We start from the raw sequence: 23,899 nt of genomic DNA on the forward strand, positions 1-23,899 counted from the left end.
CAAAAGCAAGTTACATCCCTCATGGACATGAGGACCATTCAGCGAGTACCACAGCAAGAGCAGGGACAAGGATTTTACTCAAGATTATTCCTGGTTCCCAGAAAGGACAAACCTGGAGACCAATAGTGGACCTGTCTATTCTAAACACTTTTCTGGACGTTCCAAAATTCAAAATGTTGACACTGCAGCAGCTTCTGCCCATGCTGGGCAAGAAGGCTTGGCTTGTAACTTTGGACCTAAGAGGCATACCTGCATGTCCCAATCAGACAATCTTGCAGACGATACCTCAGATTCATAGCTGGAAAAAATGCACTACCAGTTCTCTGCACTGACCTTTGGCTTATCTACTGCGCCCAGGGTCTTCACAAAATGCCTGGCACCAGTAATTGCTTTCTGCAGACAAAGGGGAATTCAAATACACCCTTATTTGGACGATTGCCTTATTCAAGCAGAGAACAAAGACATTCTACTGAGGCATCTGGCGTTTGTAAAAAGATTACTAATTTGCCTAGGGTACACGGTAAACGAAAATAAATCAAAACTAGTACCCTCTCAAGAGATAATATTCCTGGGTGCAAGCTTAAATACAACTGCCCAGATGGCTTATCTCACGCTAGACAAACAAAGGCAACTGACTTCTTACTTCGAAATGTTGGCAACCAAGACCCAGTTATCTGCAAGAAAAATTCTGCAGGCTTTGTGCTTCATGGCATTCTGCATTCTAATAATTCCATATGCAAGACTGCATATGAGGAAACTACAATGGTATCTAAAAAGTGTTTGGATTCAACATTGCCACAGCCTGGAAACATTAATTACCCTCATTCCCTGCCTGCAACAGGAGTTTCGATGGTGGGCACAGGCCTGTCACCACAACAAGGGACAGCCATTCACTCTACCCACGGCCAGGCAGACACTAACAACAGATGCATCAGATTATGCCTGGGAGGCCCACATGGCAGGAAAATGTATTCAGGGAGCATGGCCAGCAAGCCAAATGCATCTTCATATCAATCAAAAAGAGATGTTAGCTGTTCAGAATGCCCTGACAGCCTTCAAGGATCTGCTTCATCCAGGGCAACTGCTGGTAAAGACGAACAATACAACAGTCATGTGGTACAACAAGCAGGGAGGCACACATTCGTACCCCCTCTGCAGACAAGCCATGACTTTGTGGAACACAGCACTGATTTATCAAGTACACCTGCAAGCACAATTCCTGCCAGGAAAGACAAATACTCTGGCAGATGAACTAAGCAGAAATCTCAAAGATCCTCATGAGTGGAAACTAGATCCACAAGTCTTCAGCATGATAACAAGGAAATGGGGATGCCCAGACATAGATCTATTTGCCTCCCTGCACAACTGCCAACTACAGAGATTCTGCACAAGGACTTATCACAAACAAGCATGGAAAGTGGATGCCCTATCATTCAGCTGGAAAACACTTACAGTATATGCCTTTCCTCCACTGCCTCTCCTCTCCAAGGTACTCCTAAAGGTCAGACAAGAGAAGCCAAAAATGATACTGATTGCCCCAGACTGGCCACGCCAGCACTGGTACCCAATCCTAAAGAGCTTGTCTCAAGGCCCAGCCTGGACATTACCCCTAATTCCTCATTTGCTGACCCAACAAAACAACCAGATCCTGCACAGCCAACTCAGAACCCTAAATCTGGCTGTATGGCTGATAATGTAACTATTCAGAACACACCTCTCTCTAAAGCAGTTATGAATGTTATTTTGGAGGCCAGGAGGCCCAGCACCAGAAAATCTTATATAGAAAAATGGAAGAGATTCTGTGCTTGGAACCAGGCAGAAGGAATGGACACGCTTGTACCAAATATTCCTAAGATTTTACAATACCTAACTGAGATGCTGGACAAAGGCCTATCCTTCTCATCAATTAAGATCCATGCCTCTGCCATTTCAGCTCATTACAATATGGATCCACCAATTTTTTCACATCCACTGTTAAGGCAGTACCTCAGAGGGGCCAAAAACATAAGACCTTCAAGGAGAGCTCCAACACCTGCATGGGACCTCAATTTTGTCTTGGAAAAGCTCATACTGCCTCCCTTTGAGCTAGCCAATACAGCTGAGATAAAATACGTATCATGGAAAACTGCTCTGCTCCTAGCAATAACCTCAGAAAGAAGAGTCTCAGAGTTACAGGCACTAATGGCTGTGGAACCTTTTATTATTTTCCATCCGGACAGGGTTTTTCTCTAAGGACAAACCCCAACATTTATGCCTAAGGTAGTGTCCAGTGTGGCTCTTAACCAAACCATTAATTTGCCTACCTTTTATCCAAACCTACAGAATAAGGGGAAGAGACTTCTGCAGTCTTTGGAAATACATAGACAGCTACGCTTCTATGTGGACAAAACTGAAGCCTTCAGAAAGATTGAGCAACTCTTAGTGGCATATGCTGCAGGATCGCAAGGAAAAGCTATTTCAAAGCAGACTGTTTCAAAATGGATAGGCCACTGCATTCGTTTCTCCAATTCACAACATGGAAAATCAGTGCCTAAGGGCATTAGGCCACATTCAACTAGAGCAGCAGCCACTTCAGCAGCCTTCCTCAGAGGAGTACCAACCAAGGACTTTTTGCAGGCTGCAACTTGGACTTCAGTGCACACTTTTACAAAGCACTACCACTTACCTCTTTACTCTAAATCCAGAGCAGGTTTCACCACTGCAGTTCTGCAGGACCTCATAGCCACTCCTAATTCTATCTAGGCCCAGCCACCCAACCTCAACTTTGGGATTCAACCCAAGTGTAATGACTGCAACAGTGAAACACGATGAACATAGTACAGTTGTGTACCTACCATAAATGTAGATGTTAGAGTGTATTCACTGTTGCAGTCCAGATTACCCTCCCTCCATCCCCCTTTCATTGCTGGGACTTATCTGTACTTCTCCATTCTATACAACCTATGTGGTGTATTTGCTTGTAGATGAAGGTAATGTTTATGTTAGTGCATGCATTTTTATGAGCAGAATTTTTAGCCTACCTTTTTAGGGGCACCTGACATCTGGGGCAAGAAAAACTGAAGAAAATGGCGTCAGCTGCATCTTTTATACCCTGGCACTGGACGCCAGGAAGAGGCGACAGCAAAAGACGCCGGACCAGGACTTTGGAATTCAGGCCGACTGCGGGTAGCCTGCCAGCAGGATAACCCCAAGTGTAATGACTGCAACAGTGAATACTCTCGAACATGTACATTTATGGTAGGTATACAACTGTACTTTTTCTCAGTATTCCAAAATGGCTTTGGTAAGCCGTCCGACTACTGATCTTCTGAAAAAACATAAGAATAAAGACAGAGACAGACCGCATAGGGCCAAAACTGCCAATGACGCTTCCATTAAGCTAGTCGCCAGTCCAACGGTACTCAGTGAGGCTCTTTCACAGTCCCTGATACCCACTTCTGCAGATTTGCAGGCCTCTACTGAGACCCATTTGGAGTCCGGTATGCCGCAAGATGCCTCTTCAACTATGGAACCTGCGGATGTCTCTGCCTTGGATGGGTCCAGAGCCGCTGTGCAGGCACCGGCTTCTGAGGGTATATTCAAACCTTCCGATGGTCATATTAAACAGACTACTTCGTTTCTGACTAAAACTATTGAATTTCTCAGGCCCACAGTTTGCACTACGCCTAGGAAACTGATGACCAAAGCGCATTCTCAAGCTCCCATGCCACAGAAACAAATGCTTAGAATGGCTGAAGACCTTATTACTTTAATTAGGGGAAGCCAGCCTTCCCCCTCTAAAAGACAAATAATTTATTTTCCTTCTGATTCTGATTCTTCAGATCAGGAGTCTGATGACTCTGACCCCTCTGATTATCAGGACATACCTTTATTTACCTATTCAGATTCAGATGCAGAGGATTCAATTCCCTATGCCTCCCCCACAAAGGATTTTTCTTTCAGTGAAACCCTACATACCCTCAGAGAGCATTTCCGCTGGGAGTGCTAGGACTACCCACAGTCCAAGAAGAGACTCAGGGAATTTTTAAACTTGCCTCAGCAGAGGCCCCTAGCTATCCCCCCTGTTCTGGAAATTGTAGATGATGTCTTCATGAAATCCAGTCTTACCATGGATACTTTGCCACCAGCTCCAAGAAAGCCTGACAGGTACTACAGCATTCCTGACTCTCACACATTTCTTTTCAAAAATCCCACTGGATCCAAAGACCATTTCCCAGGGACCTAAAGATATTACGGCTACTACAACCAAAAACCCTACCCCTTTGGACAGGGATTCTAGGTCTTTAGACAGATGGGGGAAGAAGGTATATACCTCTGCAACTCTTGCCGTCAGGGCTTTAAATTGCCAGTTTCACATGTTAAAGTATCAGCATCATATTATGGAACTAATTAAACAAAAAATGATGATTCCTGATTTGCAAAAAATAAAGATTTACAAGAGTTAATGCATTCTGCAAACCAAGTTGGAAAACATACTTTGTAGTGTGGTTTTGCTGCCTTAGAAGCATCTTGCAAGGCTGCTGTCACTGTGTCTGTTCTGAGAAGGCATGCTTGGCTGAAAGAACAAATATTGCCAGACCATGTCAACGTAAAATTACTAGATGCTCCATTAAACTAAGAACGTTTGTTTGGCACCAAAGCATGCAAACTGTTAAAGATTTCCTACAGGTACAGCCACCTAGATTCTGTAGGCATTGGCCTTCAAAGAACTGGTCCTTTCCAGTCCCTCCTAGACCTTCTCAGTCCAAACCCAGGGGCAACAGACCACCAAGACTACAGTCTCAGTGTATGCACAGATCTAAACAATGGAGTGCTCCCACCTCAAAAACAGGGAGTGGTAAGCCACCCTTTATGGAAAAAGTTCACAATGACTTGTCCTTCATCTTTACCAGCCACGCCCAAGTACTTGCACCCCTAGGAGGAAAACTCGCCCTGCCTGCAAAAAGAACTGGGAGCACATTACCCAGTACCAGTGGGTCTTAAACATTGTATCCCAGGGATACAGATTCTACTTCCGCTTGGGGTTGGCAGTGAGTGGATTGCCAGACCTTCCTCCAAACCAATGGGCAGAGGCCCAAAAGCAAGCACTTTCTCTTCTCAGTATCAGGGCTATTCAACCTGTTCCAACAGAACAAAGGGGACAGGGTTTCTACTCCAGACTGTTTCTGGTGCCCAGAAAAGAGAACTCTTGGCGCCCTATTCTGGATCTGTCAATTCTAAACACCTTCCTGGTGGTACCAAAGTTCAAAATGCTTACACTCCGACAGCTGCTTCCTATGCTAGCCAAGGACTGCTGGCTGGTCACCCTAGACTCAAAAGAAGCTTATCTGCACATTCCCATAAGGGAATCTTGCAGGAAATATCTACATTTCAGGGTAGGCTCTATGCAGTATCAGTTCTCAACACTTCCCTTTGGTTTATCTACAGCGCCCTGGGTATTTACAAAGTGCCTGGCTCCAGCCATTGCATACTGCAGGCAGAGAAATATTCAAATTTACCCATACTTGGATGATTGCCTGAGTCAGGCAGACAGTCAGGACCTGCCTCTTCAGCACCTGACATTTGTAAAGAGACTCCTTCTCTGGGGTATACCATCAAAGAAAAGAAAGCTCATCTGGTACCCAGCCAAAAAATTGTATTCCTGAGAGCAAGCTTGAACACTACTTCCCAGATGGAATTCCTCACTCCAGAAAAGCAAGTTTATTTGACAAACTACTGGCCACCCAAACCCAGCTATCTGCAAGAAAAATATTGCAAGCCCTAGGGTTCATGGCCTCATGCATTCTACTAATTCCATATGGAAGACTGCATATGAGGAAACTTCAATGGTACTTAAAAAGTCTCTGGTGTCAACATTCTCAGGACCTGGAAACAGTGATTCCTATCCTTCCTTGCCTAAGGACATAGTTCCTTTGGTGGGCAGAGGCCTACAACCACAACAAGGGGACTCCCTTTCACTCAACCCCCTGCCACCCAAACCCTGACAACAGATGCATCAGACTATGCATGGGAGGGCTCACATGGCAAGCAAATGCATTCAAGGCAAAAGGAGCCCAGGAGAAATGCGCCTGCATATCGATCAAAAAGAAATGTTAGCTGTATAGAATGCACTGACAGCCTTCAAATACCTTATCCTTCCAAAACAATTCTTGATAAAGACAGACAACACCACAATTATGTAGTACATAAACAAGCAGAAGGGGGGGACTCATTCCTACTCACTCTGCAGGTTAGCCATGGCTCTGTGGTACACAGCCTTGAGCAACCAAGTGCACCTGCAAGCTCAATTTGTGCCAGGCAAGCAGAATTCACTGGCAGATGATTTAAGCAAAAATCTAATGGACCCACACGAGTGGAAGCTGGACCCCAACCCATTCAATCTTCAAATGCACAGGTGGGGGACAACAGAGGTGGACCTTTTGCTTCCCCCCAAAACCATCATTTGAGCAAATTTTGCACCATAAATCTCCACAGCCAAGCATGGAAAGTGGATGCCCGATCCTTTACATGGGAAAACCTCTCAATCTATGCCTTTCCCCCTCTGCCCCTGCTCTTGAAGGTACTACTCAAGATCAAACAGGACAGGCCAAGGAGAGTCCTTATTGCACCAGACTGACCATGCCAGCACTGTTGCCCACCTTTATGCAGTCTGACAAGTGTCACCCTGGCACCTGCATCAGACCCCCCCTGGCTGCTGTCCCAGCATGAGGGCCAGATTTTGCATCCTCAGCTGCAAACCCTGAACCTAGCAGCCTGGTTTATTCCCTGAATGCATCACCAGCAACCCTCAGCAAACAGATGCTAGATGTCATCCTTGAGGCCAGGAGGCCTAGTACTAGGAAATACTATTAAAAAAAGTGGAGTAGATACTGTTCTTGGAGCCAGTCTCAGGGAAGGGACACAGCCATGCCCATCTTACCTCAAATCCTAGATTATCTAGCGGAACTGCTCCACAAAGATCTATCCTTCTCATCTATTAAGATTTATGCCTCTGCCATCCCAGCTCATTACAATACTGAGCCACCCCCTGGTCAAACAGTTCCTAAGAGGAGCTAACAATTAAAGACCCCTGAGGAGAGCTCCCACTTCTGCCTGGGACCTTCTCTTTGTACTAGAGAAGGTCTTGCTTCCCCCTTTTGAGCCTGCTGCTAGAGCAGAGTTAACATTCTTCTCTTGGAAAACAGCCTTACTTCTAGCCATCACTTCATCAAGAAGAGTGTCTGAGTTACAGGCCCTTATGGCTGTGGAACCCTTCATTATCTTCCATGCGGACAGGGTTTCCTTCAGGACTAACCGATCATTTATGCCCAAGGTGGTATCCAGTGTGGCTTTAAACCAATCCATACATTTACCAACCTTTTTTCCTAATCCCCAGAATAAAGGGGAAAGGATCCTGCACTCCTTGGACGTTAGCGTTCTAGCTTGGTTCTACCTTGATGGGACTAAACCTTTCAGAAAATCTGACCAGCTGCTAGTCAGCTTTGCTACAGGGGCAGAGGGCAAGGCCATTTCAAAGCAAACCATCTCCAAATGGATAGCACACTGCATCCATTTCTGCTGCAAACACCATGGAAAACCTACCCCACAGGGGATCAGAATCCATTCCACTAGGGCTACCTCAACCTCTACAGGATTTCTCAGGGGAGTCCCTACCAGGGACATCATCCTGGAAGCTGCAACCTGGAGTTCAGTACACACCTTCACCAAGCATTACCACTTGCCTATTTTCTCTAAATCCAGAGCTGGATTTGCTACAGCTGTCTTACAAGGCCTGCTAGCCAGCCCTAATACTTCTTGACTGCCTGCACCCTTCCTCAGCTTTGGGAATCAACCCAAATGTGATGACTGCAACAGTGAAACATGAAAAACATAGTACAGTTGTGTACACTTACCATAAATGTAGATGTTCAAGTGTATTCACTGTTGCAGTCCTGGTTACCCTCCCTCCAGCCCCCTGACTTTTCTGTACTTTCTACCTGTCCTCTTTTTTGGCCTTATCTTATGGCAATGGTATTTACTTTTTACTGGAGGTGCTCCACGCCATGTAATTGCTTCCTATTTTGGGAGCTCCTGATATCTGGGGCAAGAAAATCTGATGTAATGGTGTCAGCTGCATGTTTTATACCCCTGATGACCTGATGTCATGGAAGAGGCGACAGAGTCCGACGCAGAAATCCCAAGACTCTGGTATTTGGGCAGACTGAGGCCTACCTGCAGGCAGATAACCCAAATATGATGACTGCAACAGTTAAAACACACTAACATCTACATTTATTGTAAGTGTACACAACTGCACTTTCTGAAGGAGGTATGGGCCTCCTCGAAATTGATTACATGGATAGATCTGCAATTGTCAGACTGCATATATATCTGCTGACCTCACAAGACCCAAACTTAGTGAAAGTTTTGTAACATGAGGAGAATAAGTCTAAGATGACTTCCCTGCTTAGTTTAGCAGAAGCATATCGGCATCAAGCGAGAATGAAAATTAAACCAGAAGTAGATAAAAATTAGGCAGCAACTGAATGTGCCAAAAAAAAGAAAGAATATAAGATGAAGGATCAGATGAGAAGGCAAGAAATGTGGAAAATGCATAAATATAATTGCAAGTATAGAAAACTCTTGGAGCAACCCTATGATGGATCAAGCACTTGAATGGTTAAGGAGAGGTGAATTTAAACCAAAAGATGAAAGGTTAATATTGGTGACCCAAGATAGTGGACTATGTACATGTTGGATTACAAAGTCCATTGAACATGTGGGAGAAAGGCAAATGTAGGTTTTGTAAAACAGAATTGAAAACAGTCGCACATTTTGTTGCTGGTTGTACTATACTAATGGTAGAATGACTGTATACTGAAAAGCAAGACTGTTACATTGAGGATTGTGCAAACATTCTATTATTGAAGTAGATGAAAAACACTGGAAACATGAGCCACAAAGCATCATAGAAAATGATGGTTTATATTACATGGGATCATCTATTGCCAACAGTTCAAAAATGCACATGAGAAACCTAGATATAGTAGCCCATGAAAAGAAGGCAAAAGCAGCACTGATCATTGAAATTGCTACACCCATTGGCTACAGTGTCTAACACATAGAGAGAAGCAAAGTCATAAGATACCAGGATTTGCAGACAGAAATGAGGGCAATGTGGAAAAAGGATACCCAGACAGTTCCAATAATAGTAGTAGGAGCAAATGGGTCTTACAAAAAAAGAATACTTAGATATAGTACCAATACATGTAACTCCATATGAATTGCAGGAGGAGTCATTAATGGGTACATTAAAGAGCATTTCTGGCTAACATTAAAGACTGAAACAGTACTAATTTCATGAACTTTAATCATACTTTGACTTAGGAATGTGGTTCATTCCCATCAGGGTATTAGAAACCCAAAAGACTTGGAGAAATTAAAAAAGTTTGGCTTGGGTTGCATCTCTATGATAGTATTCTTAGTTGATGTTATACAAAGATTATTATTGTATTTATTTATTTTTTTTGTGTACTCCTAAGGCTTATATTCTTTCAGCATGGCAGGCGTTAGGTTTAACACAGGCAGGGATAAATGAGCAAATTCAAATACATGATAGGAATCAGGAGTAGTACAGCTAGGGTGGGGGCGGAGGGGGCAGCTGCCATTGATGCATAGTGTTACGGGGTGCAGTCAGCAGAATGCTCTTGTTCTTCAGTGCATCAAGAACTGAAGTGCTTTAGCATTCTTCATGTGACAGGCCATTGATATAGTAAACATAGCAGCTGCTTTTCTTCTCTTTTTAGAGAGGGGGCTTCATGACGCAGGATGACCCTGGGCACTAGAATAGCTAGCTACTCCTCTGGGCACCAGAGCATGAGAGTGTACAGTCATTATGAAGTGAACTGGATAGTTGTTGCTTTTGGGGGGGATGGGCTTCAGTTGGAATGTCAGTCTTTGATACTGCAACTATGCAATTGACTGTGATAGTAGCATTGTTCTAGTCTGTTCTGCAGATTTTCACGGAGTTCTTGTTTTAAAAGAAAATTAAAGGGATCATAGATCAGTATTTGTAATAATGTTGGTTGTTTTTTTTGCCAGTAACCACTAAACATGCCATAATACAGTTATGCATTGCAATTTTTGTTATCCTTTCTGTAAGAAACTGCAGCCTTTATCCTCAGTTAATTGATTTCCTTTATCTCCCATCTCTCAACATTTTAAGGAAACTTTAAAAATCTGGTCTGTGGCAGCTGTGCTGGTATAATCAGCAAGACATGCACTTACCCTTTAGACCTGTTCAAGAAGAGATTGCAAGTGGGCGGCTTTGAGCAGGCTCGTTCAGCATTTGGAGAGGTATTCATTTTATATGTTAAATCTTTGTTTTCTGATTTCACCTGAAACAAGAGATTTGTGTATGGTATTTAAGCAGTAATCAACAATGTGGTATGGTATATTGAATATTTACTCACGGTTGGCGTGGTTTAATCATGAGGGCGAAGCCAGAGTGATTAAATAAAGCCAACCATGGGTAAATCTTCAATATACCATAACCATGGAGTCTGTTATTGCTATTATACAATGACATTATTTAAGAAAAAAAATATTTACTTTTCTTAAATCATGTCTTTGTATAACGGTGCATTACTGTTCTTCTGCCAGTGGTGGTATACAGCTACCTTGTGTTGATGTACTGCGCATGTGTATGGGACTTGCGTTCCCACACATATGCAGTACATCAGTACTTTGAAACGGAAGCAACGGAGAAAAGAAAGTCTCCATTGCTCCATTTTTTTTTCTAATTAAAAAAAAAAAAAAAAGGTTTTGGACACTTTTTATACCAACGGAAAAAAGTTCGGACAACCAGACCTTTTTCCATTGGTATATTGTGGGATTTACAATGGGCACACTGGCCAATCAGCATGCATGTTTTGGAATATTAATGGTGGGTCATTGTATAATATGTATTATTTCTGATTCAGAAAAGAATACAATGACATTACTTGGTGTTATGGGTTTGCTGTCAAATGGGATCGCTTTGGAATTTATGCTGGGATGTATACATAGGTGCTACTATCCAATGCCCTCACAGCCTTATGTTAGCATATTTGAAACCTCTGAGAAAAGTCTGAGAAGTTGTAGTGAATGCCACTGAGGCCCCCCCCCCCCCATTAAACAAGAACTTGAACTTTAAAAGTGCTCTTAAGATGCCAAGGCACTGACTGGTTTTCTTCTCTCACTCTAGTTTGTTTTGTTATGTAAATTATTGCTATTATACTTAGGTTGTATTTGGTGGTTTTTAAGTGTACATGGTGGGGGTGAGCTATCATAAAGATTAACATGCAGTGTACACATCAAGGTAACCTTTCTGAATGCATAGACTACAAAAGCACCGATGGTAGGGCTGCCTACATGTTTATAAAGGTTACCTTGAGATGTCATGGTAATCTTTATGAATTCCCTCTATAGTCTTAAGTGCTTCAGTTTAATTGCATTTAACTGATTAAGTCAATAAATGAAAAAGGTGGCCCGAGATCTGTACAATTAGAAGAAGCTGAATTAATTTGGCAAGTAAGATTGTATGCCTCCTGCCATCCAGGCTTAAATGATACTTGTTCAATTTCTAGCCTGTTAAAACTAAAGAGTTTTAAAAGATAAATACCGTTGCTATATACTATAAAATGAGTATTGATTATGGTCTGTGCTTTATACTTTTTTACTATGTACATTTTATAACATTACAATTTATTTAATTATTTATTTAACCATTTATATTAACTGTTCTGTATTTGTTCTTTGTTGCTATTTCTTTGCTGCTAGCTCTTTAATAATTTAATAGATTAATGAAGTTAAATAGGCTCTCAGGACCTAATTAATATATAACAGCAAATGTTGGTTTAAAGTGTGTGAATAATCTGAAGAAGTCGGGTATTTGACCTGACGAAAAGCGCTTCATTCTATTTTATTATTATTATTTTTTCAGTAAAAGTAAGTTTTAACAGCTATATTGGTGTCACTGGTTACGGTTTATTGGTTTAGTGCTGTTGGAGCTGTTTGCCGTTTTCTCTTCTTTGGTTTGTTATGGCATCCCGTAAAACCAGTGACTCTGACTCTTTCAAACCAGACGATACACCGGCTATTTTCAAACTTCGTACACCGAATACTCCAGCTGAGGACTTATTGGATGTGACTGCACACCCGGTCGTTGGCAACCTACTGGATACCATTAACAAGAAGCTTGAGAGCCTGCATACTAAATTGGACAACATCGATATTGAAAACGGCAAAAACCGTGACTTTCGTGAAATTTACTCAAAGACTGTGGACTCTTTAATTTTGCAGCTTCACAAATTAAACAATTCTAGTAATCATGATACGGAAGTGGTTCAGCTGCATAACCAGAATCAGAACCAGGAAGTGATGTTTGAAGCCGGTACGGTTACTCATACCGGCAAACGAACAACACAAACAGTCAACGTTGCTCCACATTTGTTTAATGGGAATGGAATCATACACCCATTAACAACAGAAGGTGATAGTATTAAACAAATTCAGTCTAACAACAATTCCGAAGCTTGCTCGGTAACACAAGTTACGCAAGTAAATTTAAATGGAGCACCTATGGACACAAACGGCTGCTTTATTAAGGATAATTTAATAACGACTCCTGTGACTACTGGCGGGATACCAGATAGAACAAGTACAACACAAGCTTTACATGTAACCACCGGCATCATACAACCACCAGTTGTTGCAGCGGACCGAATTCAAACAAATGAAGGTAAAAAAGATACTGTTCAATTACCTTCTTGGCTTAAAAGTCATTTTTGTTTGTCAGATATACGAGAACCTGGTGTTTCCTGCTTGAATGACTGTTTAAGGAATGTTAATAATGAAAATAACAGCAATAACATTACTTCTAAATTAAAAGATTTTGATGTGTGTTTGTTGAAATACAAAAAGCTACAACTAGAGGTAGCCTATTTCAACGAATGCTTAACACGGAAAATCGTCCCTAAAGGTTTGAGAAGGTTTCCCTACCCTACAGGTTTGGAAGACGGCTCTACCTTCCACAAAGAGCTAGTTGAATTGTTTGACAACCAAGGCTTAGAACTCATAACTTTATTTATCAAACATTATAATGTTTGGATTGCTGAACTAAGCCAATATATTACTGAATTGGACAGATCCATATCTGTTGACATGCAGTTCAACAGATATAAGTATGAATATGATTGAATATTTTTAAGTATAGACGACCATTTGGCCAAGCTTAATCTCCAGAAGATTAAAAAACTTAACAGGGATAGCCACGATTACAGAACAGGGGTGGCTTACCCTAAACCACCGATTGGTCAAACTTGGAGGAAGGGCTTATTCAACTTTAGTTCGAATGACTCAGTATATGACCAATCCGGGCCTGCTCCACTCCAATTTGAAAACACCCAACATATGCACATACCAAATAGAGGGCCGGATGACATCGACCGAGTAGGCAACCTCGATGATTTTGGTGAAACAACTAGTACACCATGGAGTAAAAGACTGAGGAGTGGAAACAATAACCGGGTGGGGAATAATTACAACAACAATGCAACTGACAGATATTCTTTTTTAGGTGCAAGACCCAAGAATCAAAACTCTTACCCAAACAAGTTTGGACAGAGATGGGTGAACAACAAATAGATACGGACTTGTGTAATGAGACAGTATGTTCTAATAAATCAACATCGGAAGACTACCCAACATTAGATTTATGTACTGAATTTGTGAACACTACTGTACTTGACCTAGGTTTGACAAATGCCAGTATTATAACACCACCAGTTGACACAACTGTAGTTTCAACTCTACCAGAAATAGTCAAAAATGAATCGGGTGACTTTAACTTATATAATTTTAGCCATGTTAAATTTGACACCAGCATGGTAGAATTACTATCTAGGGGACTTAGTTTTATACCTACGAAGTCCATTGACATTGTTAACACTATACTGGATGTCAAATTATTTGTTAGAAAACTAAACTTTAAAGTATTAATTGGAGATTCCCCGGACATGACTAGTTCAGATACACTACACATATCTTGTACCTTTAACCCTCCCTTACACCCTGTATTGGAACTTTTTGAAAAGTGTTGTGAATTGGATTTGAGACACTTGAGTTTGAGTAAAACACAAAAGTACAATAACAACAATACTTCAAAAGAAGATAGGGAATTTATTGAATATCTCGGCACACAAAACTTACGGTTTTGTAAGCCAGATAAGGGTGGAGGGTTGGTAGTTTTTACCACTGATGATTGAGAAACGTATGTTTCAGGTACTACAATCGGATAAGTACGATCTTAGTTCTAGGTCAGAAGTCAATGGTGCTTATAAACTAATTAAGGATACCATCGAAGATTTACTTATTGAAAGTAGAATTGATTCTAAGACACATGCATATTTAATCACATCATATCCTAGTTATGCATGTGTTTTTGGTATACCGAAAATACATAAAAGTATAGACAATCCACCTCTCAGATTATTAGTGGATAGTAGGGGATCACCTACCTACACATGTGCAAAGTTAGTTGACAGCATGCTCCAGAAATATGTCCAGATGGAACATCACATTTGTAAGGATTCAAGGTCATTTTTGGACACAATAAGAGGTATTGAGACAAATATGGATGCAAACTTTGTAACAGTAGATGTCAAGGACTTGTATAGCAGTATTCCACAAGATATTGCTTTGGAATGGGATTGTTATATGATGAAGAAACACCATGCACCAGATAGGGAGATCTACTTAGTCACCCTATTAGGTGACTTAATTTTGTCATATAATTTCTTTATTTTTGGAGACGAATTTTACAAACAAAAAGTAGGTGTTGCTATGGGCTCCCCATGTGGCGGTAGTATAGCCAATTTGGTGATGGCCTATTGGGAGTCCCATTATGTTTTTTCACAACAAAACCCATATTTTGAATTATTTCTTCTATATACTAGGTTCTTGGACGACATCTTTATACTTGTGAAGGCAGGTGAGTGTGAAGTAGAACGAATGGTCCAACACTTTAACCAAAGTACCACCTTTTTACAGTTCACTCACACATTTTCGATGGTGAATATTGCTTACTTAGACGTGATGCTTAGCAAGGACTTGACATTTAATTGTTTCACTGCCAAAATTCATAGGAAAGAAACATACTCGAACACATTCTTGCATTTTACCAGCTGCCACCCATTTTTTCAAAAAAGATCTGTGGTTAAAGGGCAGCTGGTTCGTGCTGCCAGGATGGTTTCACTGGACAACGATTTTTACGCTGAATGTTCCACTTTAAAGAACGTTTATGGCACGTGGATATCCCACCGATTTATTAGATGAATTAATACAAGAAGTTACTAATAAAAGATGCCAACATTTCTATAACCCACTACTACCAGTCAGTACTAACAATTCTATTAATTCACTCATAAGTTCCTACACTAATATATCTATGAGTGGGACCGATGAGATTGATGAGATTGATGGGACTGATGAACCTGGGATACTATCGAACCCAGTGTTGCCAGTCCCAATATTGGTTGATGATAACTGTAAGTCCACTTTCATTACTACATTTAGTAAAGATAGTAGAATATGCACTGACATTATACTCAAGAACTGGGAATTGTTTAGAGCATACCCAGACATTTTCAACAAAACAGGTCCTTGCCCTAAGATTGTATACAAGAAAGGAAAAAACTTAAAAAACATTTTGGAATTTAAGAAAAGATGTAAGACATCGAAGGTAGGAACGTATAAATGTCAGAATTGCAATTACTGTAAACATGTTGAAGAGGGTACACAATTTTGTATCAATAATTGTAGATACAAAATAGGTTTTAAATTAAATTGTAATTCATGCTATGTGGTTTACTTAGCTAGATGCAAACAATGCCCGGCCTTCTATATTGGGAAAACTATTAGAAGGCTGAGAGAGCGTATATACGAGCATTTATACGCAATTAAGACATCAAAAATGGAAAATGCTCTAGCTAAACATGTTGTTACCAATCATAACCACAGTTTTAAATTTATTGCTATAGACCATATTCCAGTTAATGAAAGAGGTGGCCCGAGATCTGTACAATTAGAAGAAGCTGAATTAATTTGGCAAGTAAGATTGTATGCCTACTGCCATCCAGGCTTAAATGATACTTGTTCAATTTCTAGCCTGTTAAAACTAAAGAGTTTAAAAAGATAAATACCGTTGCTATATACTATAAAATGAGTATTGATTATGGTCTGTGCTTTATACTTTTTTACTATGTACATTTTATAACATTACAATTTATTTAATTATTTATTTAACCATTTATATTAACTGTTCTGTATTTGTTCTTTGTTGCTATTTCTTTGCTGCTAGCTCTTTAATAATTTAATAGATTAATGAAGTTAAATAGGCTCTCAGGACCTAATTAATATATAACAGCAAATGTTGGTTTAAAGTGTGTGAATAATCTGAAGAAGTCGGGTATTTGACCTGACGAAAAGCACTTCATTCTATTTTATTATTATTATTTTTTCAGTAAAAGTAAGTTTTAACAGCTATATTGGTGTCACTGGTTACGGTTTATTGGTTTAGTGCTGTTGGAGCTGTTTGCCGTTTTCTCTTCTTAGGGCTGCCTACATGTTTATAAAGGTTACCTTGAGATGTCATGGTAATCTTTATGAATTCCCTCTATAGTCTTAAGTGCTTCAGTTTAATTGCATTTAACTGATTAAGTCAATAAATGAAAGCATACACCAGTAAACTTTTTTTAATGAAGGACTCAACAGCTAATTCTAAAGCAGTGGTTTCCTATTTTGGTTCATTTTTTTGGTTTCTGCAGTTGGCTTGGTGGTGGTTTATTTTATTTGTACTTGCAATCATGCATATTGCACTTTGACAGTATAATACAACAAACAATTCCTTGGCTGCTTGCCCCTCCCATTCATTAAAAACATTTTTGCCAACCCTTTACATTATCTTCACTTGTGTGTGTTCTATTTCTGACTCTAGTATTTGCTGCAGTTTAGCCATTAATGGACAAAAAAGAGTGATGTCATTCTGTAAGTCCAACTCTGCTGTTCACCATGCCACTGCTGGTGTCAAACATTTCACCTAGTCTGCCCATCAGAAAAAAACAAGGCTCAAAGCATCAGACCAAATTCAGCTTCTATTTCATTTTTCCTTTACAGAATTATCAGTTAAAGGAAATTGAGGAGAACTGCCATCCACCCATTCATATGTTCATTTACGTATCTTTTTCCTTTTTTGTTTTTTTAAACCCCTCTGCCTGCTAACCATCACTCCCCCCAAACTTTAGAAGGACAAGAAGTATCATTAGTCTAGTCATTCTCCAGTGAAGCAAGAGCCAGTTGTGGTACATTATCCAGGCAAACATCAGGGCCTCCTCCTGCCCCAGGAGCTCCTGGCACCCCTTGACAGCTTTGAGATGCTAAAACTGCCAGTGTTTTTGGGAGGAACACAGAAGCTTCCCACATGACTGCCTCCTAACCACCATGGGTGGACCATGGTAGCATGCCCCTCAGGCTAGGAATTCACTGGTTGTCACGCAAGTGATGAGCTAAGCTACCTCTTTTCTTCCAGTTTGGGTGAGCCGGATACTACTTACTTCCATCTTCCCAGCCTGCTACTTCCAGCTGCATTGTCTGTCAATCAGACACAGGCCAGCTGGGTTGTAGTTAGGACTTTATCCTTCTACACCAGGGAAACAGGGTTTGCATACCTATCTTCTAACATCATCACACAAAGTATTGTGCTCTTTGTTCTTTTATCAAGACCACCAGATTGTAAATGCTGTCATTCTTATAACTTTCCTAGTTATTACTCAACACCACTCCAGTTAGATGCAGTGCATATCATCTCAGCCCCCTTTGTGTCCAGGGCAGCGTAAGAATTTCATGCCACTGTTCATCCCCCAGACACTGTTTTGGCTCCAGGAATTCTGGAACTGGTGAGAGTTGGCATCATTGTTCTCAGTACCAAAGGAAGTTTTTTTTCTTCAGCATTGATGCCATCTGTGTCAATGGAGATGTTTGCTCCAACTAGACTTGACAAGCTTGGTGCTGAGCATTTGATACAGGTAGCAGTCCCCACCCTGTTATGTTAGTTGTTAATGCTTTTGTTGTTCAGTCCCTTGACACCAAAGTCTTCCTTAGTGACCTCAACTCCAGAAATATCTGTGCTGGTGGTGCCAGTACCCATCTTTTGACTGTCTGTGTCAATAGCTTCAGGTCCAAGTATGTTGGCAAATGGATTTTTGCACAGGAGTTTCAAGGTGACCTTTTTACAAGGATATGTCCAAGTTCCACCAGTTCCACCCACAGACACTATTGCAAATGTGACTTTCAGCCACACATCGATCTTACCTACACATGGCAGAAAACCCTATAAGCAATAACTGCAATGATCTGGGAGGGCTTTGCCTCAGGTTCGCTTGAATGAGTCCCTCCTGACCCTTGTTGGAATAGGAAGTGCAAAAAAGTACTTTGAATCCCCTTTGGAATCTCCCTTGCTTGGCATAGATTTCAACCAAGGTGAGGTTCCTCCCAGTCCTGTCCTGATGACACCACATTTGGTGAGATCATGGAAATGATGAGAAAGTGCCACCCCCAACAAGCTGATTGATATGGTATCCTCCAAGGTGTGGAGAGAGCCTGATGTAGTTGTGCCAGTTCCATGGAAGCCAAACAGAGTGTTGCATAACCCAAAGGATAGGCAACACTGGAGCAAAGGTCTACTTGTCGACTCCATAGTGCTATCATTGACTACCAAACATGAGGTCCTGGGGATTCTTAGGCTATTTATCTTCCTAATAGAGAATCACAGATGATGTATAGACTCAGAAAGTGTATGTGTATATATATATATATATATATATATATATATATATATATATAAGTTCCTTTTCAGTCAGGGTGATGAATTATTTGCACGTATAGGGATTCAGAATGATTTAGCTGACAAAACTGTAGCAATTTTGAAAAGGTTGCCCATAGGCAAGCTGAGGATTCAGCTGGAGACCCAAGCTGCAACCATCAACTCTGTTTTGTCATTGGCCATGCACTTTTTGCATAATGCAGTGTAGAGAGCAAATAGAGTGGCTGGCTCAGGCATTGGGATGTTTGGATAGGCCTGGTTACACCATGTAGACTTTATGGGCTCTGCGGCTTTCGTCAGTGCCACTTTTGATGGAACTTGATCATGCCACTACAGTCTGAGCAAGAGAGCAAAAAAAAACCTAAAAAAATGCACAGCTGTTAGGGTTAAGATTTTGCCCCCCAGCAGTACTTTCAAAGGAAACAAAGTGCAAAACAAACCTCATGGTTTTACCAATCCTAACAGTTACAGCAGAAGCAGCAGTATGACAGAGGATCCATTGTCTTCTAACCACCACCAAAGAGGCCGAGGTAGTCTGCATCAGCAAGGTTTCAGGTGAACCTTTCAAAGATTCCTTAAATATCAACCCTGAAGGGTTGCCCGACTGTCCCACCATGGATGCAGTTGGGAGTAGTTTTCACTGTATTTATCCTTATTGCTGACCATTACACAGGACAAATGGATCAGGGAAATAATATCCAGAGACTACTCAATGCCACTTTTAAGATTGCTCAAACACCCACCCCTCACATCTGCTACTAGTACCATCCAGTCAGAGGACACAACAGAATGTGTACAACCTTCTAAAGAGCCACCCAAGAAGTCTTATAAGACCAGAGAGGGTCTGGATTTTTCCCTCACTACTTTGATACACAAAAAAACTTGGGACCTCAGAGTGAATGTGTTGGGAGGGGTAAGAATTGGACCAGGGATTGGTGAAGATAGAAAAAGAACTTGATCTTTGAGAGGTACACTGCATTAAGTGCAGATTATTGTTTCATAATTATTCTGCCCCCCCCCAATATGACTTGTGGGTGGATGTCTATGTAGTTTGCTAAGACTGGCAGGATTAGAATGCTGTTGTCCTTATTTCTTTATATTTTGTAAGTATACCTGTTTCAGTGTGAGTCAAAACTGAGGAACTTGAGAATGGATTCACCTTCTTAAGGCTGGGTTAATATTGGATAGATACCACTAAAACTGAAGCAATAATCTTGAAATGCACAAAAGCAGAACAAGCTAAGAAAGTATTTTTTGGCTTCAGAGAAGCACCCTTTCATCTTCAGATAACGTTGTGGCTGAACAACCATGGAGCAAGGACAGACTCTTCAGAAATACACCACCATCCCAGCATTTTATTTGCATCACTTCACTGCAAAAAATGTTATAAATCACGTACATCAACAAATACACTTCTAAGGCAAACATGTAGTTTACTACACCATACTACAGAATAAACCATAACTTATTTAAATAGCACTGATACTAAAACTCAAACCTTGGGATAACGATGCAGAAAACTGCAAACCTGGTAACAGGATCTTGCTATTGCCTTTACTATTTCACTATAACAGGATTCCTTCTTGGAGAGCTCTTCCAAACAGTACACACTACATCCAGAGTGTGATATCAGGGAATGTGCAAGCAGGAGGAACATGTTGCCTCTCCCACACTTCATGTATATGTGGGCTCTGGAAAATGCAAGAATATGGGTCAAGAAGGGGTCCTCAGAAGATTATATCCCAGCAACTACCCACTGCAGAAGACTTTTCTAATGATAAACTGATATGGTGAGTGCTTGTGTTTTATTTCTTGACATTTGAATTATTCCTGCAGCCTTCCACATTGGATTTAGAAGAATTTCAGTTTTAAAATAGTAATTGACAGCTTTACAAGTGCTGCAGCTGTCTTAGTTTCTCAGAATTGCTAAACTGAGAGTTTAAAAAACCCTGCATGCCTGCTTATTGAACTAGATATTATGCTGTGTATATGTATTCTAAACCAGTGCTCTGTACCCTGTGATAACTTGATAATTTAATTGACCCTCTCAAAACATGAATAACCTAGGTGTATCTCTGACCTCTTATCCCACCCCGCTCCTGTTCTTTTCATCCTGTGCCCTTCCTGCTGCCTCTTTTCCAAATATGCATATCTTGTATTAGATTTCTCCACCAGAATGCATAACCATGCACTTCTCTGCATTGTGCTTATGACCCCCTTATTAGTCCAGGTTCATTTTCATTCTTTGCCATTTCTAAAGCTGCCTGTTCAAGCTTGCATGTGCACTGCTGGGTTCCCCAACCAAAATGCCTAATCCTGCACTTTAATGCATCTCATTTCTCTATATTCGGAATCCTATTTTAAAAGTAAGTTAATTCCAAGCAGTTAATACGCTAGTACTTAAGAGACTTGTGAGATTGGCCTTAATCTGTGGAATATATCTTATTTGTTTACATTTGGGAGGCTAGTTTACACGTAAATTAATTTCAAGCAGTTTATACTTAACAGATTTTCGAGATTGGCTTTTGTCAGTATGGTTAGTCGTATTTAACACATGCTTGTCCATGACATGTAGGTAGATGCTGTTATGTTCAGTTTTGGAGTAGCAAAAGAGGATAGTTGGAAACATCCCATCCTTGGTGAGAATAGTTAGTGCCAAAACACTGGAACAATGGACGTATTTTTGAATCCATATGACATGTATCAGAGCAGATATCCAGTGCATACTTCTCAAACTCTTAGCACAAGAAATGTGCACAAATCCTTATATAATGGAGTGAACAAAGGCCCAAAAATTGGGACGTAGGGGTAGCATTGTTGCCTCACAGTAAGATGTCCTGTTCGATTCTCAGCTAGAGCGTCTCCTGTGTGGAGACATGCGTGAAAGGGCGTACCTTCGTTGAAGGTTGTGCGTCAAGGCCGGCAACTCTGCATGTAAAAATCTACTGCCAATCATTAGTGGACCGGAGTTCTGTTGTGGCGACCCCTAACCGGGAAAAGCCAAAAGACACAACAACTCTTATAAAGTTACAAGGTAGATAGAATAACAGGTTTTATGTTCGCATGCATTTTCTGAAGAACACAAAGTCTGAAATTGAAATATGTGTCATTATTTAGTGACTTCAATTTTCAGTGATTTGCCAAAAAAAACCTCACATTTTATGAGGAACAGACCAAAAATACAAGGCAAAAATAAGGACAGTTGAGCAATATGATTCAGTGCTAATTGCAGTTAAGTAGGTGGGTAGGTCAATGTCAGTGCAGGTAATTGATAGTGTGGCCACATTTCTTCTGATAACCATTTAAGAACTTTTTGTAGTCTGACACTTTTTCAAGGCCAACTCAAACAAAAGCAATAAAAATTTGTATAAATTATAGAAAAAGTAGTTGTGTGTGTGTGTGTGTGTGTGTGTGTGTGTGTGTGTGTGTGTGTGTGTGTGTGTGTGTGTGTGTGTGTGTGTGTGTGTGTGTATGCAAAATGTATATTATGTATGCATACTCATACCCACGAACATATGTAAAATATGGATTTCCCCAGTATAACTGCCAATCATTTTTTTCATGTAAAACCAGCCTTTATTCTAACAAAATCACAAGCCAGCTGCTTCAGCAGTTTTCATCCAGAATAGAAAGACATTAGTCGTGTAGAAAACCTATTTACAATATAGCACATTTGTTTCAGTTTGACCTTAATAATAATTGACAATCAGCAGTATATCAACTTTTTATCAGTACAAGTTAGTTACTTACCCTTTTGCTGACCTAACTACTGATGTTTTTAACCCCTCTGGCCCTGCATGTTATCAGTTACATAGTATTTTGTTCTTTCATAAGTACCCATGGAACCACTTGTTATTGAGTTTTACAACCCTTACCCTGCATATATTTGTTTTCTGTCTCTGATACTTTTTCGGGTATAGCAAGCACCTCCTGGAGAGTGAAAGAAATTCTTGATTCCATTTTTATGATAACACCAATTGTGATAATTGGAAAAAAAATCATTAGAGATTTATTATTGTCGGAAAGTTCAACTCCATGTCAAGGATCATTTTTTTAACATTTCTTGCTTATCAAGCAGTTCAGCTAACAAAATCTGCAGTGATTGCTTATAACAATTCAGTTTTGCACAATCCAACCAATATGTTTCTAGGTTGGTATTCACTCTTCAGGACACCCTCACATATGCCACTTACATCTTGTATCATTTTCCTTACTGTACTTAGGGTATAAAAATATCTGTGTAGACATTTCCAAGCGAAAATTCTGAATCTTCTATGTAATCGCATATCTCGGTGTTGCACCAATTTACTCTCATGCTTCACATGTCATCTGCTCATCAAACGGCTTCCCATTTTTGTTTAACCCCTTTAGGAACCTTTTTTGCCTGTCTTGGTAGATTGTTTCCCCAACTGATTAGCTTTTTTAAGTTTGTTGTGTAGGTCCTAGGTTCAGTCAAGAGCTTCCATATCTGAGTTGACCATCTTGCCTCGAACACTAAAAAAAAACTTTACAATTTGCAAGGAGGAGACATGTTATCTTTTTGTCTGGTCCCAGGATAGGGTACTTAACCCCCCTTTGCAGTTGCTCCCAAAACCTTAAAATACTGTTTTTTTTTTCCTGTACCATATTGTTGCTATATTATTCAGTCTTTATCTAGTGGCTACTGTCCTATTGGTAAGCTTTAATGACACCAGTTCCCAAATTCTCCCCCTTCTCATAATGAATTTAGCCATATCCACCACTCTTGTTAGAAAAAGTCTCATTATTGTCCTTTTCCCGAATATAACAATAATGTCGGTTACTCTGAGTTGTATGGTAACCTTGATTATTTTTAGTTTCATAGGTTAATAATAGGCACATGAATCTACAATGAATTTATCAAGACATGAATTAATACCAGACCTCCAACAGGGTGGATTACTTTAGACCTAGTTGTGCCCCTTTTCCATAAGGGCTTGAGGATCCATACTGTGTGTGTACTTACAAATTTAATCCCAATTT

At 40.5% G+C, this 23,899-nt stretch overlaps 1 protein-coding gene across 1 annotated transcript in view; it reads left to right on the plus strand.

Moving 5' to 3' along the window:
• Positions 1-23,899, plus strand: part of SLC25A19 (solute carrier family 25 member 19) — a 358,752-nt gene that overhangs the window by 254,102 nt on the left and 80,751 nt on the right. The window contains exon 6 of the mRNA XM_044084946.1: positions 10,205-10,335. Coding sequence (XP_043940881.1) covers positions 10,205-10,335 — 131 coding nt within the window. The remainder of the gene's footprint in view (positions 1-10,204; positions 10,336-23,899) is intronic.

The sequence above is a fragment of the Protopterus annectens genome, chromosome 10.part0 (assembly GCF_019279795.1).
Source record: "Protopterus annectens isolate FY-2018-M chromosome 10.part0, PAN1.0, whole genome shotgun sequence".
Taxonomy (NCBI): domain Eukaryota; kingdom Metazoa; phylum Chordata; order Ceratodontiformes; family Protopteridae; genus Protopterus; species Protopterus annectens.